Consider the following 27,432-nt stretch of genomic DNA (forward strand, 5'->3'; position numbering starts at 1 on the left):
GCAGAACAATGTCAGCAATCTTCCTCCAAAACACATAGTGAATAAAGGTAACTAAAATAAATGAAAACTGGAAAGTGCACCAGGAATTTATAATCAAAACAATTTTTAAAGCAAGGAACTGTACAGAGAGATGCATTCATTTGTTAACTGCCGAGGTGACTAAAGCCTCTCCCCCCAGTACATTTGATTTTGTCTCAAGAGTTTTAGGGCCGGATTCTCTACCAGTTCAAGTTACCACCTGCACGTGTCTCACCGGCTGAACTGAACCTGGCCAAAGATCCAGCCCTTAACCATTAAGCTGGGAGCATTCTCTGAAAAACACCACGGCATTCCTAAATCAGAGGCACCTATTTATTTACAATAGCTTTCCACTATCAGCAGCCTCAGCACTATAAAAACAAACCCTAACCTTTTCCTGAACTTTTCTTCTTTAAGGAAATGTGTACGCAAAAGCCACGTTTCCTTCACAGGAATCTTCCCACGGTGGCAGCCTGCGGATCCCTCCGTGCAGTCCTGCAGCAGAGATCACAACGTGATCCTAATGATCTAACCCTGAGCAAGCAGGATTGCAGGAACTGCCCGTTTACACAGCAGAGCAGTTACATGAAGCCTCTTCCAAGAGATACAGTAACACCAATTACCAGATCAGTATATTACCGATTAACTCATTTCTAAACTTACAAGTTGAATGCTCAGTTAACCTTTACATGCTTCTGCCTGCTCGCATACTAAAGTGAAAGTTAAGAAAACCATGACAGATTTTCCCCAACATTTAAAGCAAAGAAAGAAAATAAGAACAGCAAACAAGTTTTTGGAAAAGTTTTATTGCATTTGTTTTCCATATGGAAGCATTGACAGATTGAAAAGATGCAGCATTCACATTACTTCCAAAATGAGACATCCATTAAACTTCTCCTTTTCTGACTCCCCTCCCTTCCCTCATGGCTTTAAAGCAGTCAAAACAGGTCATTTCCCCCCCCAAAACGCATTTCATTTTAAACCAAGGAAAGAAAAGATTCCTTGGAAGTCATGGACACAGCTGATTTGTGTTTTTCCTTTGTTTGCAATCACTTGATGAGCCCATGGGAGTCATGATCCAAAAATATAATAAAATTCTGCTTGAACACAAGTTGTCAGTTGCAGTTATGAATGGTTTAGGCTCTACCCGTTCCTGAAATGCCTTCTGTCCCTCCCACTTTCATCATCACACAGTTCATAACAGTATGCATGCTCCTTACCATCAATATTTCCCAATTTAAAATACTTACACATATATGTGTGTGTGTTTACACGCATACACATGTATGCATAAATATGAGGGAAGATTTACAAAGCTCTAACCCAGGGCAATGCTAAGAATATAGAATCAATCACCCTGGTACACCTACACATCCCATCAATATTGGTCTTTACGGTAATCTGGGCATTCACGTCAGTTTTTCACGTTAACACTGTTTAGCAGGCATTGCTCTAACAAGTCATTTACCAAGACAAACACACACAAACAAGATGATTCTGCTATTCTAAACACTTGAAAATTGGATTTCTTTCTTTCCTGCAAGTGTAAGGCATTTAATAATCCGAAGAGTCTTCTAAATCTGCCATAGTTACCCTAAGAGGGCAACAATTTCCTGCGCACAAGGGAGGGAACAGACAAAATAATGCCAGAAAGATGAAATCAGTTCTGTGGCTGGAAGGAAGAAGGAGGGTGGGGTGGGAATCAGTATTGGCAACATTTGTTTGAAGGACTTTAACTGTATGTGATCACCAGGTCAACTGGCTCTCTTACTGTGTTGCGTTCTTGTCTTGCACCTTTTGGTAAGTGAAATGTTTGCTTCCCCATTCAGGTTCACTTATGAAAGAGCAATGTGTTCCTTCAGGAAGTCCAAAGGTGTCTGTGTAGGGCTGTTGGCACTCATATGTCTTCCACAGAGCTCATCACAGTCAGGAGACAGCATGAGAATCTACTCAGAAGAGGTGGGTCACAACAGAGAAAGAGGATCCCCTTCACATTAGTTATGCCATACAGAAAGCAGAGAGAAACAAAGGCCAGTAAAGTTAACAAGATAAAAAAAATAGAAATACAAAAAAAAAGAAAAAAAGAAAAAAGAAAAGCAGCAGCAGTTTCAGCCAGAGATATAGAATTATCTAAAATTGTGGAATACAGGGCTATTTTTTTTCCTCTGCAATTATCAGCCATTTAATAGACATAAAAAAGTTTGTTTTGCTTTTTGTTTTAAACATTCATGGAAAATTTATAACAGTAGTGCTGTAATATGTTTCTATTTTAGTGGAAATGCTGGTCAAGAATTCCTCAGACCACATACTGGTACGGGTCTGCTTTTCCTTGGTCTGGTGTTGCGAATGGGCTAAGCCATGCTATAGAGAACGGATGGCCAAATACTGCTTTCATGTTCATCCATTTTGTTTTTTTAGCCCATCTTCTCTCTTCCTTTTTCAACTGTTCTATTCCCTGAAAACAGAAATATCACATTTTCAGTCAAACGTAGTCTGGATTTGGGGAAAGGTCTACTCTCAGTTACCCCTTATCCAAGGGATGGAGTAAGAAAATAAAAATGCATCTATACTGCCTTTCCTTTTCTTCTCATTGTTTTATACTAAAAAAAAAAAATATTAAGGATACACAGTATCCCTTGGAAATAAAATGACTTTCTTTCAGGTATATTTCATAAACCTTTTAAGACCTGCCTTCCAATTGCCTCTGACACCAATTAAAAAAAACCCGCCGCCTAAAACCAAACAAAAAGTATGTGCTTTAATGGCTGAAAGCATTATGCACTAACCAGATGGAAAGTTTCAGAGGAAACCATTATAAGCTTGCAGACAAAAAAAAAAAACCAACCAACCACAAACCCAAAGATAATCTCTACAATGCTCCCAGATTCACCAAGCAAGTTCAGGAAGTGCCCATGGCTCAGTGTAGCTGAGTCTACCTGGTGCCGCTTCATGTTTCATTAGAATCACTGCTAAAACATGCATGGGCTGACAGCAGGGAGAAAGGGTTAAAAAAGATACCGATTTGAGAGAAATCATCGGCATTGTTTAGTAAAGGTTAGAGGGAGAACAAAAACAAGCCACAAGCAATCAGTTGAAACATTCACTAGTCAATCATTAAAAAAAGAAAAAAAATAATTGTATTGTGTCTAAAACCCACAAAGTGAATTTGGTCTTTCAGGAAGGGTATTCCTGGCTGCCAAGAAGCAAAACGAACGAGTGCAGTCACTGGAGAGCATTACTTGTCCATGGGTAGCGGCAGCAGGCAGATCACTCTGTTCTTTAACTCCAGACCTTCTGCAAAGTAAGCTTCTCCTGACCTACATGTCTCTCCCTTGCTATCGATTGTAATACATCTGTGTCTCTCAAATTGTAATACATCTGTGTCTCTCAAATTACTGATTCTGGGAGCTCTGCAGAACACAACATGGGTCCACTGCAAGGGTTGTGCTGATCCCTGGTAAATGTCACCTCTAAAGACAACAGCAAAATACTAGGGTTCTGGGTCCCTTCAGGCGGTAAGGAACCATCCTGGTGGGACAGAGTACACAAGTTGGGAAATAGGTCTCCCAGTGATTGTAAGAGGAGGGTGAGAAAGGGCAAGATACAGCCTTGCCTCTATAACGTGAAGTAAAACACTGCAACCGACCACATCAGGAAGAATGGAAGAATTTAATCTGGAAATATTTCTCTGCTCAAAACAGATTGCTTGCCCGACACAGCTAGCTCAATGCTAGCAAATCAACAATGAGACATTCCAGAGCAAAATCCTTACTGGTACATATTAAAAAAGAAAACAAAAATGAAAACCCACAACCCAACATGGGGAGACTATATTTCATTTTTTTATTTCAGATTGTAGCGTTGTTCCTTTAACATCTATGAGTTCCCAGAATTTAATTTAAGGGGAAGAGAAAATAGGGGGACTTATTTGGGTGCTCAGCTGTAGGAAGCATCTTCTAAAAATTCTTGACAGGTCTCAAAGATTGAGAAATTCAGATGATGATTTCAAAGGCAGCATTGCTAATTTACACACTTATTGATAAACTCAAGCTCAGCAGGATCTTGTTGTTCTGTATGACACTGTACTTCTTCCTGGGGCTCTCCCCAGCAGAAAGAACAGCTGAAGTCTTCCTCTGAACACAGAAGAGCCACAGTGTGAACATCGGCCTCTTGCAGAAGCCAAGCATTAAAAAAAGTACTGCAAAAATGACTCGGGAGTGATGGGCTCTTACAGTCCGTAATGCCAGTCATAGCTCTCCAACGGCAGCCAAAATAGCTATTCTAGCTTCAACTGGCCATGGGCAAACAACTGAAGGGGAGAGAAAACTAAAGGAGGACAGGGGAGGAAAAAAAAAAGTCGTCACTCTTTTAAGACTATCACTTCTCTTCAACCACTCCAGTTAATTCAGATATCTGAGCATGCTTGGTGAAGGCCGTCAGTATTCACAAGTGTGGGAACTTCCCCAGGAGTCACCAGCTCCATCTTCACAGAAGTGGGTAAATGCAGGGAATATACGATGGGCTGCAACACTACTACGTAACCTCTACTATGCCACCTTTGAATAGGGGATGACATGGTGGCTTTGTAGCAGACTGTACCCAGCAGGTTTCCATGAGCCTACTCCACTCCGGTTTCTTTTTCCCTCTGGCAGGAGTTTCTGAACTGTTTACCAAGCAGCTAAAACTGGAAATCTTCTAGACTAAAAGAAGAGTGTGTGTATATATGTCCCTCCCCAACCTACTCATCTTGTCTTTCCAGCACTTAAAGCTGTAAATAGTGACACTGGGGGGGACACAGCTGAATTTCAGACAATACCAAAATAAAAGCACTTTATTAAAGTAAAAGGTTCTCGAATCCACAGGGACAAAAACTCTCAACAGAGCAATCCCAGTTACCAATGCCTGCCTTATCAGAGGTACTGTCAACACAGCATCCCAGCCAATACATAGGTGGACACTACTTCTCACATTAACCTTCAGAGAACACAATCCAGCACTGCTAGCTCCGTTTATTACGCTGGGTCTTTCCTCAAAGGGTACACGTACACGAACTCCCCGTGCAATGAGGTAAAACCCTGTAGCCCTTCACTGTTTCTACAAACGGTGAGAGAGACAGGGTAAAGGAGAGACTGTGTGAGTCACCCACCGTTTCGTCAGTGCAGATGGAGTGTACTTGGGTCCCAAACATAACCGATGTGAAGATGAGAAACAGGAGAGCCTCGAAACACAAGAGGATAAGAAGAATCACTGTAGTTGGCGGAGAGAAGGAACTGCATTCTGTGAAGACAAAACAACAGAGTTGGAAGGGGAGAGATCAGGTAATGCAGCAGCTGCAAAACACCTGCTAAGGCACGAGTTTTCCATATTCAAAGTATCAAAATAAATTGTATGATCGCCATTCTCAAAAAGGTGCACAGGGAAGCTCTGACATTCCTGAGGATATTCAATCAAATGATCACTCCTGCAAGTTAAAAAAAAAAAAAAGCAAAACAAACAAAAAAAAACCTGCAATGCTTAAGAATGCAACTTTCTTTTCCACTTTGGTGTTTCCCCAGCACACTGTCTAGGACTCTATTCTACTCCATTTCACCTTAAATTCCACTCCTAATCTTAATGGATTTTCCACAGTGAGAGTGGAAAATTAGAAATCTCAAACTGGTGGTCAGGACACAAGGATAATTATTTCTGTAGCACCAACATAAAACCAGAGTATGCTTCCTTTCATAACTGTTCTAAGTTACTACCTAAAGAAGGGCAAATTAAGCCAAATTCTATTTTTTCCTCATAGTCTATAGGGCAAACTCAGGCAAGAGGTGACAAAATCCGAGAAGGTAACTGTAAAAGAGAAGCAGAAGAAAGAAAGAGGAAGGAAAATGTTACAGGGCAAAAATCATAGTGTTGAGCTGGGTATTGTGTATGTCAGAATATCTCCAGATTTTTCTGAAATCCAAGAATGAGTACCACCAAAGAAACCCTGTTTTTCCTCATGAGATGTTAAGCTTTAACAGATACACCATAATCAGGGCTAACACAACCAATGCAAATCCAAGGTAGCTGCAACAACAGATCCATCTCTCGTAATGGCTCTGTTCTGCCACCTAAACCTGGGACAGGTGGGAAAGCGCTTCCCCCACAGACGCAGGCTCTGAGAAAGCAGGCAAAGGAAACTCTCTTTTGATGCATCCTTCCCCTATGGCCCTGGCAGCTGTAGTCAAATCAAGATGTTTACAGTGACAGCTGGCAGCTGTTTTGCAAAGCTTTGAACTGCAGAACAACCTTGTCAAATTCAGCTCATATGTGTAAACGTACCCATCCTCTGCAGTATTATGAACTAAAAGAGGTCATTATATTTAATGTCACAACTGAAATTCCAAGAAAAACAAAGCTCATACTCTTCCAAAAAAATACACAAGCAGCACATAGATCTGCACACACATTTTTTGACAGCTTGATGTTTGACTCAGCATTACCTAGAGGATTTCCTATATCCATTTGTTTAAAAACACATCTCAACTGGCTTTATGAAAATTTACTCACTGGCGGCTCCAGAGTGAGGGTTGGGTTTTTTTGGTTGGTTGGCTTTTTTGGGGTGGGTATTTTTTGTGGAAAGGAATTGTTTGTTCTTGTGAGGGTGGATTTTTGGATCTGAGTTAGCGTGTTTTCCTGGCAGTCTCGCAAGAATGATTCACATTACTCTTTTAAAAAAAGCGCACACATTCTTCTTATCTTGTGTTGGCATTCTGGAAATTAGTGCTCTGTTCACGTCAACAGTAGGTTATTCACACATACTATCTAGGTGTTTTTACATCTTAGCTTCTCCCTACACAGTATCAGGCTTAAGTTGAAACAGGACTTTTCAGGACAGAGATCCCAGCCGGTCAGAAAGAATTATGAAGTTCTAGGATTGATCATGAAAACAAAAACCAACCAAACAAACGAGATAGCACAACAGACCCCTGAGAGCATTCTTCTGAAACCAGCATAAAAGGGGTTGCCTTACAAGCAACCACATTATAAGGTCTTATTCATAGGCTAATCTGGTATTTTAATTAGATACTTTGTTAGTACTCACTTGTCCAGTCTTCTTCAAAGCAATACAAGAAGTGAAATCCCACCATGATTAGAGCATGCAGGGAAATCAGTGCTATATACATCTGAAAAATAAAGGATATAATATAGATATGAGGTAAGTTTAAAGAACAAAATGCTAAATCTTCCAAACACTTCATATAAAGCAAAGAGTTAAGACTTAAAAAAAAACCCAACAAACAACCAAGCCACAAACCGCTCTAAAAACCACCAAGCCCTCCCATTCCCCCTAAACAAGCTCCCAGAGGCTGGCAAATGCCAAGACTACACAGACACATTCTGGCCTTACTAACAGCTCTGAGGGCACAGGAGAGAGACTCTTTAATTCAAAGCCAGCTGGACACAAACCCCAGCCTCCCGCGCCCCAGCGTGGCCTTCCACACAGCTTACTGTCCTTATCTCCACTGAGTACAGTGCAACTTTCAGAGAGCAGCAGCAGCTCTCTGAGGTATCATGTTGTCAAAGCTTACATCCTTGCTCTTGAGAGCACTACAGTTTCCCAGAGAAACAACAGCTAATTTGTTTTAATCACAAAAAGCATTTTATCTATTTTCCAGCATGAGTTTCAGAAAAATTATTTATTTACTTAATAAGTATTTTTCACTGAGGCAGACACTGGCATGGAAAGTTTCTCTCAAGCTTTAATATTTTGTACTTAATCCTTTTTGGGTTAAATTAGGTCTTAGCTTTGTAACAAAGAGCTTTAAACTACAGGCAACACTACACGTACACTACAATTTACTAAGACAGAGCTAAAAAGATGACTCTCCTGAACGTACAGACTCTGACAAAGGTCAGCAGATATTGGAAGTGAGAGAGATTTCGTTACAACAAACCCCTGTAGAAGCAATAAAACATGATAGGAGAGTATTTTGGTTTTCCTTGCAAGTTGAGCATGCTGCCGTTCCTTCACCTCCCCAGGGCTCAAAAAGAATAACCAAGAACAAAACCAGCAACCCTTATTTTTTTTCTCTATCAACTACATTAAGTGTTTAATACAGCCCACTTGAAAGTAGATGTCAGTTTTAACAGAAACAGAAATATTTTTGATAGGATTAAAACACTCAGCTCACTCCTCATGGTGTAAAAACCCTTGCTCAAGTGAAAGAAATAGGATTTGTTTTGTTCTGTAAACCACATCCTACCAAACCACACCTTGGAACAAAAGTTTAGCAGTAAGCCTTTCCATTTAACTGAAAATCTCCCCCTTTTTACTTGGTAATATGAGAACGTTCTTCCTTGAACCTACAGATGTCTCAAAAGATTTATTAATAAAACAGAGCATCGCTGAAACTCAGCCTTGTAACATTCACGCTACTCCCACAGGATATTTGCAGTTCACTTTGATGAAACAGCTTTCAACCCTTCCATAAATATGTAGTATTCAAGTTTGCACTCCTGTTTTCTTATGCATGATGCCACAGATATAGTACAAAAAGTCAAACACCTCCTTGATTTTCAAGTACAAAAATAAACCACTTGCAACTAAGAGGTGGACAATTCTTGCCAAAGGGAATGCAGACTTCCCACTCCTCGCTTAAGATGTGGCAGCAGCTCTTATTATATGATCCCACGCGGGTACTCATACAACTACAACATTTAGGAATCCTACACATGGCCTGGGACCCTATCAGCCACAGTACGGTGTAAAAGGACTGCCCACGCCTCAAAGAGCTCAACAACACAATTAACTACTCACGCTATGAAATAGTGTGCTGAAAAACTTTCAACACAAACCTCACAAAACCCTGGCAAATACTTCCCATGATGCCTTTTCCCCGTTGTTGTGTTGTGTGTCCCCTAATTAGCGAAACAAAAGTCTGCAAGAGTTCCCTGTAAAGTTCTTCTGAAACAAGAGGGAAAAAAAAGCAAGCCAGTCTTCAGAGCTGCTTAACAGACTACACACAGCATTTCATTGCTGCCCACCGGACAACCTCAAACACCACTTGCAAAATACTTACTGTAAACAGTACAAAGTACTTCTGGTTATTCTCTCCTACACAGTTATTGACCCACGGGCAGTGATGGTCCATTTTCCGAATACACCTCTTGCAAACACTGAAAGAATACAGGTCTTTATTTATAGCACATTTCATTCCAGGAATACAAGATTTCACAGGAGTTTAGGGGACACAGAAATTAAAGGAAAGAATCAGAGTTGAAATTTGAACCTAAATAAATTTACTGTGGTTTGCTCACTTGACTATGTCTGTTCAAAATGAACCATACAATACCAAATTACTATTGTAAAAAATTAATGCCAAGTAAGACACATTAGCATAATATTCACATCAGTGGTTCTGCCAAAATATGGTTTGAACAATACATTCACGCAGATGGAAAAAATCTGATTTAATTTAGTTTTAACGTATTCGGTCTGTGAAAATTTCCACAGATTAAAAACACACAAAACCCAGAAAGATATGAAAACTGGTAATGAATAAAGATATTTTTCAGAGCTGCTAATAGCAGACTAAGGTTTGTTTACTAACATTAGCTGGTAGCAGGAACTTGCAAAAAAGAGAATTAAATAAAGCATTAGAAAATATTCTTGACATCAAGGTAAGCCACATACTAGCATAAAATAGCTGCGGCAGTCAGTCAGGAAGACAGTATCACAATATCCATTCAAGGTAAAACTAGATGTTAATGCACTTCACAAAACCAGACTAATAAAACCAAAATTCAAATTCTTGCCAGCATGCACATTGTGGCTAGAAGTCAAATAATTAAAAGATTATTACTTTGTCTGAACATCATTCTCTTGCTTAGTCAGTAACTGCTTCAACTTGCATAATAAAGGAAGTCTTTTTCTCCGCTGCTTTCTCATATGATAGGAGACGAAAGGCAGTCTCCTGATACTACATTGCACAAACAAGCACAGAAATCAAATATGAAAAAAAAAAACACAAAACCCCAAACCAAACAAACAATAGACCCACAAAGGAAACAGCCATTCCAGAACAATTCTGGCAGCACTAAAACAGAAAGGATCAAGGGCTCTGCTAATTTTATTTTTCTTCTTGTAACAAAAAATATTTTGACCTTAATATAAACAATAAACTTCAACATCCAAATGCTTAAGGGAAACTCAAACAAAAACTTAAAACACATTCTTATGAGCACGTATGAATAAATAATAGAAAACCTCTCTGTCAGAACAGCCTTGCCCTCACTCTACACGGTGGGAGGGGGTAATCCCCAGGGATACATGCAATGCCTGAAAAACATTTATGAGTTACTATAGCCCTGATCCTAAGTTGGTCAGGCAGGACCCAGCCTCCCAGCATGGGGCCAGATCAGGAGCTGCTTCTGCTCAGGCAGGGACGGGTACCCTATTACCTGCCAATCCCAAGGGCAGTGGAAAACAGGAAAAATCTCATTTTGCTAGAATAAGTAGCTTGAAATTATTTTTCAGCTACACGGGAACTAAAATCAGCTGGCACAGTAAAAACAATTTATCTGCCAGATAATGTCATACCTCGTATGACAAGTATCAATTACTGGTTTTAAAAAAAAGAAGGGGGGGGAGGCAGGGCAGGTGGTGTAAAGCAGGAGGATGCCTCCCTGTGGTCTAATTTACTGCCTGCAGATGTGCACACAGTTCCCTTGGGCTCTGAAAACAGGTAAATACCCAAGCAACCTGTTCAAGTGCTCCTAGGTCCTATTTCCCCAGAGGGACAACCTGAAGCAGCCAAGCCAAAGACGACCTCCGTGAAGGAGGAAGCTAAGGCTGAGAGGAGAGGTTTTGCTCCATGTTTACATACCAAAAGCAGTTGGGTAAGAGGCATAGCATGAAACTAGCTGATGAAAAAGGAAACACAGAAACCAAGACTGAAAACTATAGGCAGCAGGGATTGCCCATACTCAGACCCCTGCTCAACCACCCAGCTTCCAAATGCTGGCAGGAATAGTTTTTGGGGCATGGAGGGCTCACAAAGTAGCATATGAATCAAAAAGCACCTTGGTCCCTCAGGCATGCAGCTAGCAGCACCTCCTGCTGATGCATATGCATAACTGATGTGTGAAAGCCCAATAAATCCTCCTATCCCACAAACAAATGTTTGACTCAAAGATTCTCAACAGCATCAGTGCTCAGTGGATCAGTTTCCCAAATATTAATGTCTAAAAAGTTATCTTAAAGCATAGAAAAAAGGACCGTGGAGACGAGGTTTTGTGTTTAGCCAAAGAGTCTTTTTCATTTACCTATGCTGCGAGTCATCAGCAAGACGGCATTTTAGATGCAAAGTTTCATTCATAATTGAAGAAGTGTCAGAGGGGATTTTACAGTAGCATTAATAAGTGATAGGCACGATCACATTGCTCCTGCTGAATAACCAACTCCTGATTTTGATTAAAATGAAAAACCAATAAAAAAAGGGAAAACATTTGCAAACTAAAGTTCTGAAAATAAATATGAAAAATGCAAACAGCAGAACAAGTTTCAGCTGTTGTTCAGCTCAGTACCATGTATTCCCCTCCCCACAAGACCCCTGCATGAATCAGCAGTAACCGTGATACAAGCTTCCTCAGTACGTTTTGTTTTTTGAGTAAGTAAGGAAGGGACACTAATGCAAAGTTATTAACTACTTACTGGAAAGCATGTTCATTTGTTTTAAAAGCAGAAGAGAATTTCAGGAAGTAGGTGGTGGTTTTGCTCACTGCCTTTACTACTAAAAAGCTCACTACCTGTTACCCTCTTTAGGGAAGTTTATCCTACCAGAGAAAGGAGGTGACAGATCAGTAGACATACTGATCTATCACAAAGCACAAAACAAAGTCACAGTACTCAATGAAAATGTGGAAGTTGGAACTCTTAAAAAAGTATCTACAGTTACCTGAACTTTAAATATCACTTCTAAGTAGAATCTACAGTTAAGACAAATGGGTTTGTAAATAAAAACAAAAATAGAAAGGACACTGACCTTCTGAGAGACATTATACTTTATGAATTTCTATTCTGGTATATAACGTCCCTTTTTAAGTCACATTTACATGAAAATTTATGGAACGTCAATTACAGGTCTGGAGTCAAGGCAGCATTCATTTTAAGTCCTTTTCACTTTGCAAGAAGTGGCCCCAGCCTGCTATAGATGAAAAATTGTCAGAAAAGGCTCCAGATTTTTTCAGAGAAGGTTGAACGTGTCTGGCGCTACTGGCAACAGAATTCGGATGCCAATCTCTCAATTTAACCATTCCAGTCTCAGACTCCAGTAACAATTTAGATCCAAGGCACACTGGATAATCGTTGAGGTCTCGATAAAATAGCAGTCCTCAGAAAAGACTTTACCTGCAGTGATGTGCTCTGTCAGGTTTGATGCTACAACACTTTGGGCACTTGTAAACCACCTGTCCTGGCTTTAGCTGTAAACTCTCGATGAACTCCTTTGTGGCGTTACCTTTGGGTACAGCACCCTGCATAAAAAAACCCAACAAACCAGAAGATTAACCTATGTACATTACGAGTGCTAAGAACAATAGGATGACTTAAAACTATGGGAGGGGAGGGATGAGAAAGAAATAAAAACTTCCCTAAGATCAACAGAGTTTCAGGAAGAGCAAGAATATTCAGAAAATAAATTAGAACGAGGTCCTAATATATGGAACCACATACTTAAACATCATTTTGGTGGTTTTTGTTATTTTTTTGAACACCAGTAAATCCTCACTTAAGTGATTTTTTGTAACCCTATAGTAATCTTAAAATACTTAAGAATCCTCATTGCTCTCTTCACATCTATCACCAAATTTATTATGCCAGTGTATTACACCACAAACTGGAAATCACAGATGTTTTATTCCAGTAGAAGCAGCTACTTCTGAAGTAATATTGTGTACATTAAGAGTTGCTGGTAAACGCCTCATGTATTTATAGCTATGCTTCCATCGTGTATTTATTACTTAATTAGGGTTTAACATTCAAACGGTGAACACTAAGACTCCTCCCACCTGAATAAGACTAGGTAAAGCATTCTTAGCTATGCAATTTCCACTTTAAAACACATGTCTTTAAACAGGTCACATATAGCTGCTGCAGGAGCCTGAGTTCAAGAGTTTCTAGCCTTTCTAGGGCCATAAATTTGCTCAATTAAAAAAAAACAAAACAAAACAAAAACACAACAAAAAAAGAGGACAAAGGTCATGAAATGTGCTGTATGAAATCCGTGCTGGTACACTGGCACAAATGCACCTCTGTAGATGTTAACTTTTATACTGAAATAAAAGCAGCGATGTAATATTTTAACAGATTTCTGATGGAAGTCTCTTTTTAACACGCCTATACAACCTCCCAACAGCAATAAATGGGAATAATACACATCAATGAGAGAACTGCACATTAAGCCAGTACTATAAGGCTTTCTTGAGTAGCCTTTGAGTTTTTACACAGAAACCTCCTAACAGGCCTGACCAATTTAAAAATTACCACGACCCATTTCCACAAAACGCTACAACTGTTATTCTCTCTTTAGTACACTGCAAAGCTCAAAACCTTAGGAATGTTTTAGCAAGAACCCATAGGAAGCAGTTCCTGAAAAGCATGACATTCTGAACAAGTCACGTTTTCATTTATTTATAAAAAGAATTCCTATTTGTTTGCCTCAGCGGTGCTTTCTGTTTCATTCCAGTCCTAGATGTGCCCCTGGTTCTCCACATCCCAGCAGCTTCCTTCATCCCTGACTCACATTGTCTGCCAGATGTTGCTGCATCCCCTCGCTTTATCCTCCCTCCTCCATTTAATTTATCTGATATCCTCTACAAAGAATAAAAAAAGAAATTCCACTGGCTCTTACCATCCACACTCAAAAATCCCACCACGCACTAGGAATTAACATATCTTTTCCCAATTACTCTGCATAGAGATTGTATCTGTTTCTGCAACACTGCTTGCCCAGTCTGTTTCAGAAAACAGCTTTTGTTTCAAAAGAGTTCCTGCTAACTCTGCAAAATAATTTCAGTGACCTGAAGGTCCCTAGGCATTAAAGCCATATAACATACAATAATTAACAACAACAACGATGAGAACCCCTAGGATATAGACTACATAACAAATTGCTGCAACCCTTCATTCCCAAGTCCAAGGACCAGAAGTTTGAGCCTCTCAGCTACTGCTCACAGTTCTGCCCAGCAGCAGTGGCATTCAATGCATCAGTCTTTACCATAAACTGTGAAACTACCCCAAATCAAACCGTTTCTGCAGCGCTGTGACTTCTGGGAGAGGTGGAAACTAAGAAACAAAGATTACACTGATGTTTTAATGGCACCTAACAAGGTTTCAAGTAGGAAATATATTTGGAAGGAATAATTAGAGCATCAAAGGCACACCACTATTTTCAACAGCAACAAGAACACTCGGGAGGAAGGGGCCAAGAAGAGTCTAAGCGTGTTTTTTCCTTCCACTGACTAGTGGAGATGGGGTTTTGAACTGAATCTACTGTCCAGAGGTTATTAAACAAAATAAACCATCACAGGCCACTCAGAATAAACACGACGGTACTAAACTGTATCTTCTCACTAGCTGGAAGACAAGAAAGCAGCAGACCAGGTCTCTCGTAAAGCAATGTCCTATGGAGACATACACGGGGGTCTTACAACTCTGATGCTTCCCATCTGCCTAAGAACTGTCAGCTCTTACCATGCTCACATAGTATTTATTTCAGCATGGTTCAATAAACTCAACTAAATCACTAGTATGAGAGATGGTAACATGGCTTTTCAAAACAACACACATTCTACTCCATTCTGCTGAAGCAATACTTGCCAAGGCAGACAACCAAAACCAGCTTTTCCAGCTTTCCTGTTTGTCAAGACACAACAAGCCACAAACACCAGATCTGCCACTGGGGAGAATGCAGGCGTCAGAGAGAAACGCTCTCCTTCCCAGTGCAAAAAGAGGAGCTGCTCACACAATGAGAATCTAAAGCTGGGTCCTTGACTTTGCATCTGACTTGAGTGGGATGAGAAATTAGCATACCACATCAGCAGCCTCACTCAGCAGGCTGACACACAAAAGTTATTTAAATCTGCCATTCACTCAGCAACTAAGTTACCCAACATCTAGCAGACAAGAAAAACACCGCCTGTTTCTTTCCGAGACATACAGAGAGAGATATACTTACTGGATCTGTCAGCATAGCACGAAAATGTGAAGCCAAAGCGAGGAAAGCCAAGGTGTTGAACAGTGTGCCATTGATGACACTATAAACATAATCTCTCGATGGAACTAGCATGACAAGAAGGACTACAAAGTCGGCATAGAACACCAGCATCCAGGTAACGACAGCACATGCAATACCACAGCCATCTCGAATAAACCACATTGTTCCCAGGGAAGCGCGGCTAGGAGGTGGAACACACTTTTCTGGCTGGAGGTATTCAGGTTTCCTTTCAATATCTCTGAAGCGGTGGACTGGAGTAATCATCATAGGCTATTATGTCCATACTTGCATCTGAAAGAGAGAAACAGTGTTCACTGCTTTGTAAGACATGTAGACCTCTGTTCGCATAATGGCATGGGGATCACATGGGAAATTCCAAATTGCAGAAAGTCAGCTGAAAAAGCAAAAAAGGTAAATAAATCAAACCTGAAATAATGGATTTGGAAACCAGACTCTTGCACTTATCAGAACACCTCTTACTCAGAAGACTCTCTAAATGCTTTTAAGACTTGCTTAATTACACGTTAAATCCACTAGTGTGCCACCTCCACTCCCCCCAGAGGAAAGGCAACAAGTGTTTTAATGAAGAGAACAGTGACCAGGCAGGTGCCAACAGGAGCTGCCACAGCAGGGACTGAAGCAAGAACTGGACACAGTCACGTGAGGAAAAAAGTAAAGACCTGGCACAGCTGGCAGGGTCCCTTTTTGTTGCATCAGACCTGGGAAAGGGAAAGGTCTTTCCTACAGATACTGGGAAGCTTAGCAAGTGGAAGAAGTTTCCTTTCACCTTATCCATTGACCCATAGCATTGGGGTAAAACTGAAAAAAAAACTCCTCAAAAAAAAACTCTCAACTCCTTTGGCTCTACATCACTCTTAAGCCTTCTACTTTGCCATGCTTCTCATTTCACTTTTGCTTCTCCTTTCACCTTTGCTCCATCCCTCGATGGCATTCATTTTACCTCCCCTTTAGCATTGCTAGCCAAGTCCACTCCACTGCAATAAGGGCACTAACGTGACATTTGCTGCCATTGCCCTGTCCTCTCTGTCTCTGCAGGCACCTTGCCCATCCAGAAGGTAAGGTCCATCTTGGAGCCAGAAACTCTACTACTCCAGGTATGCATGGCACTTACTGTAGTCTCAATGTAACTCTCACCAAATGCGGGCATTTGAGAAAACAAAAAAGGTGCTCGTAAGACTTTGGCAGGGGATCAATCAATCTGCACTGTGACGGTACACCACTCAACATTAGAGCACACCTGGAATGCTACGCTTTGAAAGCGGCTCTTGATACACCCAGCAACTTCTGCCAAAGATACTTCTTAACAGAGTATTTGCACAATGCTGTAAACACTCAAAACCACTACAACCTCTACACAAAGACCCACCTTCTACGAAAACAGACAGAATAATTTCACTACCAAATACAATGAACTGCATATACCTGAACAGAGGGGTTCAACCTCCTCGTATTTCAACATGTAAGGATTATTCTGTTTTACAAAAAATAGAGTGCATTTTTCCATTTTAATTCAGAGAAAGGGAGACAATGTTCATCATTAATTATGTTTCCTGGCAAAACTTCACACTGAAGCTATTTTTGAGTTTTAATTGTTAAAAAAGTGATACTGTTGCCTACACAAAATGGATAAATTTTATAGACAAGACAGTGAGAGGATCGTGAAAGTACCTAGGACCTTAAACTTCTCCCAAAACTTTTACAGCTAAGTTCTGTCAAGTACAAGAGGAAAGCTCTATTTTGCAGTCTACCAACCTAAATGGAGACACTATTGCCCCTACCTAGATAGGAAAAGAGATGGTAGCTTGCTTTCTAGTTGTTATTTCAAGAGGACCAAATTAATGAAGGACAATCAGTCTTTCACAGCCAAAGATTAAAGTTATTAATGAGCAGGATGATTAATTACATCCAAGCAGAGAAGAGCTTGTGCACGTTCGTGCAAATGACATGGAAGAGAGGTGACTGGAACTGCTACTGCCACAGTGAGAGGGAAAAGACAAGAGCGCAATGTTTCTAAGTGCACACAAGTGGACGAACCAGACCATTTACAGCATCTGTTTTCTAACATAACAGATATAAATAAAGTAGGAGAATTAGGTATTTTCTTATATTTCTGCTTTGAGCATTTAGCATGCTGCCAAGTAAAAGAGTTTAAGATGTTTTAGGAATCTGAAGAAAGTCTCACAGATTAACATTAAAGCACATCAGTCATATTTATACGCACATCACAGAGAACAAAAAAATCAAGATAAACACATGCACGTGTGGATCTCATTTACTTTGGTGAGAAAAAAACAAAAACAAAATCAAAAACCTTCTCCTCATTCACAAAACTCACATACCACATTGTAATTACTTTGTATTTTAACCACAGCTATAATTTAGCCTCATGACTCCCGGTACTTCGGGAGACAAGCTATATAATTTTCAGAAACAGTGATTGCCCAGACAATCTGGTGGTCTAAGTTCAGATAAATCTATACTAGTAAAAAAAATTTACTATACTAGTAAATCCATACCTTTTCCCCAGTTTTTCAGAATTTCTGTAAGGACACATGTATTCATACATTCACACTGACTTAACAAGTATTTTAAAGACTCAGTCCCTCCCCTCCCCCAAGGAAACAGGTTAACCTTCACTGCATTATTTAATAATCTTATTAAAATTGTTATGCTGGTTTGCCAGCTCGAAATAAAGCTGACATAATTAAAGACTCATGCCTGACAACAATGTTTAGTTGACAGTAACATCATATTGCATTAAAAAATAAGAAAGAATATAGTAATTTAGGTGTTTGATTTTCAAATGGAAGTCTTAGACTTGACACGCCAGGTGGAGTAACAAGCTGGATTAGGCCTGAGCACAGACTTTCAGGATTTTTTCCTAGACTCTGAACCTTTTTTTTTTTTTCCCCTGAGGTTTTGTTTCCCAAAGCAAAGGAATGAAAAGAGCCACAGGAAAAGCAAACTCTTATTTAACAGAGGAATTAGTTTGACAGGTCACCTTAAGGTCAGTATTAGTAGAGATTGACTGAAAGCTAGACAAACACATAGTGATTAAAACTGTGGGTTTACTCCTGAACAGCACACTTCAGCAGTCAAATAAAAATTCATCTCTTCCAAATGCAGGAAGTGGTTTCACTCCCAAGAAGAGTTCTACAGCTCGCCCTCAGAAATATTGAGCTAAATTAAAAAAAAAAAAAAAAAAAAAGCTATTGCTGTGGAACTGTTTAAGCAGAAACTGGAAGAGGCCTTGAGGCACCTCAGTCTGAAAGTCTGGGGACTCATTATTTCTGTAGTGCGGTAAGGAAGCAGTTAGGAGGACACAGCTCAGGCGTCCAATTCTGCCTTCTGGCTGGAGGACAAATTTGTTATTTAATGCACTTTGTTATTTAATGCTTGCTTTAGAGGCATCATCAGGCGACAATGAAAAATCATTAATCAGTACATAAATACCACTCATTCTTTGAGAAATACATATGTGTTTTAGTGTACATTAACTTACAGTTAAGTTACAGGAGCTTGGTGTCTCAGCTTCTCTTCTACATGACCTGGTTTATTTTTGTTTTTTGTTTTTAATTCCTTGTTCTCACATACAGAAACATCTGCTTTTGTTTATGTTGTCCAACCTGGTATTTTCATGCAAAAAATATCCCCCAAAAACGATTGTATGGGGGAGGAAGCACTAACTGGCCTGCCCTTGAATCATGCTGCATATGAACTTAATTTATAACACACAGATGGAATATGTCAGTCCCTCCTGTTCTGGAGCAAACAATACGTAAACAATGAAGGCAAAGGGCTTAAGGACTTAATCACAGTGTCAGGCTATAAGAGAGGCCACTAGGTAAGTGTGAGACACAATGACAACACACACATCAATTTAGGTTAACGACATTTCAGAGCAAAGACCTTTTCTTTTTTGTCTGGAAGGCATTTGGCATTACAGCAACAATCAAAAAACCATGTGATACACACATTAGAAATGTAAATAAAATGAATTAAAATCCACTTCCTGCTACAATGAACACTTAAAATATGCTATTACACCCTATATAAACGAAGTAACTGTCTTTTGACCTGCCATAAGCCATGTCAAATATCTATTTTTAATGGACTGTGACTGCCAAACAACATGTTAAGAATGAAGTAATGAATGATGTGGGGCTTCACCCAATGCATGTACCTGAACGCTACCTGAGGTTCTGATGTTATAAAACTTACACCAAGCTTAACGCCATCATCATCATCACCCAGCTGACTTTCACGTAATTACTCACACTAGTGAAGTCAAGCACATGGGTATGACTTGCAAAACTACAGTATTACTATCTACATTGCAACCATTTCCTCTATTAGAAGTCCATTAAACTTCAGGAAGAAGTTACATTTTGTCATATGAACCAAGTGAATTTCAAGTTCTGCCAATTACATGAAAACAATTCTGAAAGAAAAAAAAAAAAAAAAAAAAAAAAAAAAGAATGAATGAGAATGTGACCAAGGCAGATCATGTGCATTTTTTCAGGTTTTCAGTTTGGGTCTTTATATACTTTAAAGAGATGCTTCGGAACAGCTTTTATGAAACACACAGAACCAGAGTTCATTGACAATATTCTGAGAGCTGATAAACAATGCTAAAGTTAACCTTTTATCATCATCAAAATGAAGCAAACAGTTGAACTAGGTGATCTAGATGCACAGGACAGGATTTATTTAAAGGGGCACCTTTAAATAAAACAAACAAACCCCAAACAGGCAGACAGATTGAAACTACAAGGGAGTTAATTTTGAAGTTTATTTCATTTTTTTTCTGTTATGTAAAACTGCATTGATTAAAACACTGCATATTTAATCTCCCTTTGCAACAGAAATGAGAGAAAGTGTGTTTTCTAAATAACAGGATATTTACCTATGTTTCTCCTGCCACACTTTCATACAGCCCAAATCTAACAACAAGCCTGTCAAAACTTGCCAAAGCAAGTTCTAGCAGGGACAATAAGGAAATATCAGTATTCATATAATTTTTTCCTAATGGCTTCTGCAAGGCCTAAAAAGCTTTATCTGATCAGCAGGAGTGGAACAAAACAGCCCAGCTATGCTGAGAATTTTTGGCAGTCTCCTGCAGCTTCATCCAGCTATCCATCAGCACAGCAGTTTCCAACCCTGGGTTTACAAAACCCTGGAGGGTTAATGGGACATTTCTAACAGGTCTGTGAAAGGTGGCTAAAAAAAGCAAGCCTATTATTAGCAGGCTTAAATTTGCTATAGAGAGCTGTACTTCCATTGGAATATTTTTGGGACTCCACAGATGGTTAAAAAACAAAACAAACAAACAAGCAAACCTAAACCCAAAACCCAAACAAAACAAACTCAACGCCAATTCAAAACCTCAAACTACTTCTCTTGCGTTAAAATGGCAAAAGCAATAGGGAGGGATCAGGCACAGGGCTTAACACTCTGCTGACGGGACATCCGATGACTCAGATCAAAATGTCACAGGGCAAAGTCAGTACTGCTAGCCCTACTCCAGCCGCCCCAGGAGCAGGGTAACAGGATAATGCCTAGCGCAGATTAATTTTCATTTTTCTTCTGGAAATTCAGGCCATATTAAGTGGTACGGTTTCAGCCTAAGTAGTACATCACCAGCTACACATCTGCTTTTAGCAAGAGGCTCACAAACATCTCTCATTCCCCTAAACTTTGGCTACTGAAGTCATGCAATTTCATCAGTTTCACTTCCCATACTGAAGAAAAATGGCATAAAGAAATCAGAATGTGATTTATATTAAATGCATTAAAAATAATCTTAAAAAAAAATTACAGATCTTAAAACAAACTTGTGTTTTTTCAGGCTAAATGCACAGGCTTGGATTACCTGCCTGTAAGGGGAAGGAGAGCACGTAAAACCAAACGGTAAACCAGTTATAACATTTTTCTATGCATGAAGGGAGTAAGTGGCTATATTACAATGTTGCTTTGTAGTCACGGTTTAGAAAACGGTTTACATCATTAACTACTTTGATGAATCATAATTTATTATTTTTTATTTTTAATTATTATTTTGAAGAAGCCGTGTGTGAACAAGACCTTAGTAAAGATGTATCACATTAAAAATCATACCTTTATTAGAAGCATCTTAATAGAGAAGAAGACTTAACTGAAGTCATGCATTTCTGAAGAATACATTAGAAGGGAAGTATGAATACTTAGAGGGAACTTCTCCCTTAGGAGAGCAGGGGGAGGTGGAAATTATCTCAAAGACATCTGTCAGATCTAAAACTCCATCCTGAGGGCCTGGACTGGGCTGAACTGATGCGCTCAAAAGAGACACATCCACATAAGGCACAAATCCCACAGTTCTCCTCTCATCTACATCAGTGCAAACAAGAAGCAGCTTCAACAGTACCAGAGGAATTCCATTAGTAGAACTATAAGGAAAATAAAGCTACATTTTCTCAATTAAAAACATGGTTTTCTCCTATGCTAATGTTTGTGGCACGTAATGTCTCAGGACAGATGGCAACAGCTTCCTGGTTAATGTCTATATCATTTCTGTTTAACTAATGGGTATGTATTGTATAAATAAATTATAATGCAATAAAGACCGACCTAAGAGCTATCTGGTAAGCGACAGCACTCCCACCTACAAGGCCTGTCAGCTGCTAGCCTGAGCGAAGGAGCCGAGACAAAGACACTGTCCAAGGTACAGCGACACTGGACCACTACGGATGAGTGACAAAATTGGGGCAAGGTCTAGGAACAGGACACTAGTCACAAGGGCAACAGAGACTAAGGTCGGGCTTGGATCTGACTCGGTCTGATTACAAGGTTAGTGATCTCAAAAAGCTTTTGATCAAAAAGCCACAGAGATGGAAGGTGTTCCACAAAACTGTCATTAAGTACAAACCACTAAAAAATAACTTAACAGTTATTAGAGCTGCAATGGCAACAGAGAAATTCTGTCACTTCAGTCGTACAATTTCCCGATAGACTAAATATACACAAGCTACTTAACCTATGTAAAAAGAGAAATACAAATCCTGAACATATAAATACAAAGCAGCTTTGTGGCACTGCCACCTATCTGGAGTAAGTGTCAGAAGGAAAGGGCAATCTTGCAGAAGGGACTGAACTGGGAAGCAGAAAACAACAAATGGGGCTGTCATGCTTTCCCACAGCATTGCAGTTATCCTGAATAGACAGCCTTATGAGAGACAAAACAGGAGAAGCTGTCCCAGTCTTCTAGACAGCTTTGCAACTTTGATGCTGACTCAGGACTTAAAACAGCAAGCCACTGGATTAAGGGAATTTAAATTCTCAGTGTTCCCTGTATCAACTTAAAAAAAAAAAAAAAAACAAGACAAAAATTAAAGGGGGAAGGTTTATTTATACAACTGGTATTAGTTCTAGCATCTATTTTACAAACTACACTGTTTTCATGGCAGAAGGAATGTATTTACCAGAGAAGCAGAGAAGAGTTGCAGCTTTAAAGTTTTAATCATAATAAGAAGCTGGCAGAACCATCCTAGTCTAAAAAAGTATTCTGAATATTATATTTCAAGGTAGAAGGAGCACCTTAACTATCAGACATACCTTTTCACTGAGATGGTGTAAACTAGGATTTGGCTCTCACCTGCTTCTGCTACAGCATCCCCTTCACAAGCATGAACAAGTCACCCAGTCTCTCTGTATTTTACACCCCACTTGTAGTCTACACTTCTTCCCTACCATGCAGGGGTAGGGAAAACAGAGGTATGAAGGCAGTAAGGCATTTAGATTTTAAATCTAAATACTACACCTAAGCAGGTATCTAAACCAAATACAGAAAGACACAGGGCATACATTAAGATAGTGCATTAATAAAACAGAGACCAAAAAATTATCACCTCTATTGTGAAAAGGCCTTCAGTTAAAATCACAATTGTCATGATTCACCTTTGCGATGTTAAGAGTTAGCCTAGAAGAAACCTATGCTGCTACTTCAGAGAACTGGAAAAACCTGCAGGTTCAAAGTTCCTGTATGTTAAAGCTTTTGAAATGTAGGAAAGAACTTCTGAGTTGGCAAACTGAGTATTTCTTGTTATGCTCACTGTTGTATTAGTAAGCACAAGTGATCCCTGTCTCCATAAAAAAAATTTCTGTGGGAAAACATGAATTTTGTTATCCTTCAAAATACTGAGAGTTGGAGAGCAGACTAAGTGCAAGACATAGTATATTGCTTATTTATTCTATGCTATATTGGACATCAGTGATTGAAGTAGTTATTGCAAAGAACAAAGATGTATATCACATTACTATCTCCCTTTATCGCCTGCTATAGCCCTCTGATCTCTGTATCTATGGTATAGTACTACTGCCTTCCCACTAGGACTGTAAATGTTTTATTGTTTGGGTTTTTTTTTTTTTCTGAATAGCATAGTACTTCATACTACCTTTATTCACTCTTAACTGTTTCAACTTGAGCCCATTTGTTTTAACTCCTGCATGCCGCACGCCATTTAAGATTGGTCACCCTTGTCAGTTCTGCGTTATTGCAAAACTCACAGCTGAACTTCACAAAGACGCCATCCACCACCGGGCTAGCAGCAAAAACATCAACAAGGGCCTTACATTTCCTCCCATTCAACATTCCTCTCTTGTCCAAGGGTATTAACACTGAGTTTTTTGTGTCCTTGTTTTACTTGCTATTACAGCTCCTGGAACATCAATCCCCAACATTTTTGTAGCTGAACCCTGCTACTGTAGCTTTCCTTCTCATTTCCTTACTTTGCCTAACCTCTGCTTTTTTTTCTTCGTCTCCTTACACTCCTACTCCTTCTCCCGTAACAGTACCGGTTCTGTATGGTCACCTTGCAATCTGGCGGAGTAAAAAGATAGGGGGCTGTAAACCTAGATAAATCTCTCTCCAGTCTCCAGAAGTGCTCCCAAGCATCCCCCCACCCCGGGGGGCACAGCAAGAAGCAGGTGAAAGGAGTTACCCTGCCACTGCTCCTGTGGAGTAAGAGCCAGTACCTAGCTGCACCTTGCCTGGAACACCTTGCACCTCACTACCTGTGAACCACTGCTGTATGAGGAGGACTTTGGCACCCACAGCCTGCGGAGGCAAGCTGGCTCTCTCTTTTGGACTCTCTCGCAAAAGGACAATGTGTAAAGCGTTACTGGCAGACTTGCTGCACTGCAGTTCCAGTCAAGTTAGAGGCTATCCTTTTTTCTTATTGTCTGCACAACCCAGGAAATATGCAGCTCTAATTAGGAAAGCTTTAACTTCTCATTTTCTCTAACACAACCTTAACTTCCAGGTTAGTTATGTGCATAAGTCAAATACCATGTTCTGGGTACCATCATTCACATCTCATTTGCTTCAACCGGCTAAGCACAGGACAGGGAAAATAAAAACTGACAACAAGCTTTTCTATCTTGTCGTATTTTACACTACCTGCTGTCTTCTCTCAGGAAGGCAGAAAAACTGTATTCCAGAATATCATCCTAAGTAAAAGGTCATGTCGACACCGCAGAGAAAACCATGAGCTCAGTCAATTAACATCTGCAGAGACTGGCTGAGCTACAGCCGAGCTACTTTCAGACTGACACCACCGTGGGTGCCCATCACCTACCCTGTAGTCTCCTCTACAGGACAGATATCCTATTATAGATGCATGGGAAACATCTGCACGAGCAAGCTTCATGGCTGCATGACCAGGTTTCCCTGAAATAATGCAACGCACGGGTTTAAATTACATTGGTTATGTGACGCTACTAGCTCCTGTTCTGTTGGAGATGCACAGCAACCCACCCATCAAGAACAGTAAATTCATATTAGATGAGAAAAAGAGAATCACCAAAGCTGAGTTACCATTGCCCAGGCTATATGCATACTGTCAGACTATCTATTGCTCCCCTTTGCTGACACAAAAGAAACTGTCCAGAACAGACACGCAACTATCTGAGCACAGCAGACTGGCATCTGCTGAGGAATTAAGAATTCATCTTCTTGCAACCTGCTCCCAACAGCTGCAATAAATTACGTTTTGACATTTTTGCCTACTACCACACAAGCAATTTGAAATAGGAATACACACCCTGTCTGTAAGTACAATACTTAAAATGAAAACTAAAAAGGAAGCAGAAACGTACCCCAAAATACCTGGGAGGTGTTAAACATTGCAACAAATATTTTAGCTTTGAGGCAGACCTTACATTTGTCCTTTTATAAACCTATAACCGCACAGAGCTTCTGGTCACACCTTCTAAAATTTCAATGAGCATTCAGTCAGATGCAACTTACAACCACAGGCAGCTCCCATTGGTATGACAAATACTATTGCATCAGTGAGAAAGCACTAAGAGCTACTCTGACAGAGTTGTCGTGTTTGAAGGACTGGATCTTTATTGCATGTGGGGCTGCATTTTTAAAGACACATGAATGAACACATGGCTCCCCTTATAGTGACTGTTATCACTGAAACGCCTGTAACACTATACAAAAGACATATTTATTGCTTTCAGCAAGCAAAGAAAAACACGGTACCCACTAAAGCCTTGCTATCTACACCACCAGGCATCAGAGGCAGTCACTCCCTGCATCCCGCCAACCCCTTCTCTGTGATTCCACTGTATCGGAACGACCATCTGAATTTGGGCTCCTTTCCTATGCATGTGACATTGCGCACCTTTTGCTGTGTCAGGAGCCTGGCACACAATCTCCTGCACGCTGAAAAAATAGAATTTATCCTTTGTGAATAAGGGTCAAAGAAAAGAAATCTAACCAAGCGCTGCTGTCCACGCGGCATCTCTCAGTGGCACACCGGCAGGAGAGTGCATCAAGAGACCAAACTGCTACCTCCTCCACCATGCCCATGTTTTCTTGAAGACTGTTTTCTAACAAGCCATCATGAGTGGTCGCTTCTTCCTAAAATTTCAGAAATACTCCAGTAATACTTAGAAGCTGCTGTTTAAACACAGTCCGGCTTGCTTCCTATTATCATACAACTCCCCATCCATTTCAACTAAACCCGCCACAGCACAGCACCATGGTTTCCACACAGATTACTCTCGATGCCGAAGTCGCAACCGCCCTACGGTCCCATGGGACAGCCGCAGCCAAACGCCAGGTGACCACAGCCGCCTCCAAAGTGAGAGGGTCCGCTCCACTGTCCAGCCGCTGGCCGACGGGCGCGTTTCATCACTGCAATGCGTGAATGGACCACAGGACCCCCTTTCCACACCGCAATCCAGACCACGGGACCCCCGATAACATTGCCGGAGGCTCCGATTTTAAATTTCCTGCTGAGGGGACGTTATGCTCCTCCGCACGGCCGCCAGCGCGGACTTAAATCACGTATTTAGCCCAGTATTATTCAACATATTTAGCCTCGCAGTATTTAAAGCCCGGGGCTGGAAGCCGGCGGATCAGCGGGAGGCGAGGGGGCGAGCGGGAGCCCACCTCCCCTGTGCCCACCGATGCCAACAGCTCCAGAAGACGCCGCTGCGGGACGCGATCCGCCGCGCCGCACACCCAGCCCCTCGCCCGGGGCGCCGGCAGAGGGAAGCGGGGCACCGAGCGGCCCTCGGTCGGCCGCGCCATCCCCTTCCCCCCACCACCACCCGCACCGCATAAGGGGCTACGCGGGGCGCGGGCGCACCGGCAAGGCCGGGGCGGGCGGTTGGTCAGGCGGCGGGCGCGGCCCCCGCCCTCAGCGCCGGCGGCGGGATGGCCGCTCCCCTCCGGTAGTCGACGGCGGCCCGCTCCCGCCCCCCGCCTCCCTCCGCCAGCGCACACCTTGCCCGCACGGGCACGGCGGGCCGACCCCCCCCCCCCCCCCGACCCCCCCCCCCCCGTCACTCGCACCACCTACCCCACAGGCCGCCGCCGGTCCGGCGCGCGCCCCGCCGCTTCCCCCCCCCCCCCCCCCCCCCCCCCGGCCCCGACTTGCCGCGCACGCAGCGCCGCGCACGGCCGAGGCTGCCCCGCGCGGCCCCGCCGCACCGGGGAGCCCGCGCGCGGCAGCCGCGCGGCCACCCCCGACGCTCTCTCCGCCGCCGCTCCCCCCCCCCCCCCCCCCCTTACGCTGAGCTCGGCGAGGAGGTGGGGCGGCCGCCGGGAGGAACCAGGAAGTGAGCGGAGGCGGCGGCGGGAGGCAGCGCGCACCCA

At 41.4% G+C, this 27,432-nt stretch overlaps 1 protein-coding gene across 3 annotated transcripts; it reads right to left on the reverse strand.

The window, feature by feature from the left end:
- Window positions 1-805: 805 nt before the first annotated feature.
- On the reverse strand, window positions 806-27,432 carry ZDHHC3 (zDHHC palmitoyltransferase 3). Of its 3 annotated transcripts, none has more exons than XM_082499533.1 (7): window positions 27,349-27,432; window positions 15,225-15,554; window positions 12,398-12,522; window positions 9,069-9,165; window positions 7,091-7,172; window positions 5,165-5,295; window positions 806-2,473 (listed from the first exon to the last, which is right to left on the reverse strand). In XM_082499533.1, the coding sequence occupies exons 2-7, from the start codon at window positions 15,528-15,530 to the stop codon at window positions 2,315-2,317; spliced, it is 900 nt and encodes a 299-aa protein (XP_082355659.1). In that variant the 5' UTR covers window positions 15,531-15,554; window positions 27,349-27,432; the 3' UTR covers window positions 806-2,314. The 3 variants fall into 3 exon arrangements, with proteins under 3 accessions (XP_082355659.1, XP_082355658.1, XP_082355660.1); XM_082499532.1 differs by lacking the exon at window positions 27,349-27,432 and adding an exon at window positions 27,137-27,174; XM_082499534.1 differs by lacking the exons at window positions 806-2,473; window positions 27,349-27,432 and adding an exon at window positions 3,698-4,344 and having other exon boundaries at window positions 15,225-16,389.

The sequence above is a fragment of the Vanellus vanellus genome (genome assembly GCF_965231255.1).
Source record: "Vanellus vanellus genome assembly, chromosome: 2".
Lineage (NCBI taxonomy): Eukaryota > Metazoa > Chordata > Aves > Charadriiformes > Charadriidae > Vanellus > Vanellus vanellus.

Coding starts and splice junctions, on each gene's coding strand:
- ZDHHC3 (XM_082499533.1), bottom strand. CDS start 15,530: ATGATGATTACTCCAGTCCACCGCTTCAGAGATATTGAAAGGAAACCT. Junction 9,166..12,397: donor GACAGAGCACATCACTGCAG/GTAAAGTCTTTT, acceptor GTATTCTTTCAG/TGTTTGCAAGAGGTGTATTC. Junction 7,173..9,068: donor AGTACTTTGTACTGTTTACA/GTAAGTATTTTG, acceptor TTTATTTTTCAG/ATGTATATAGCACTGATTTC.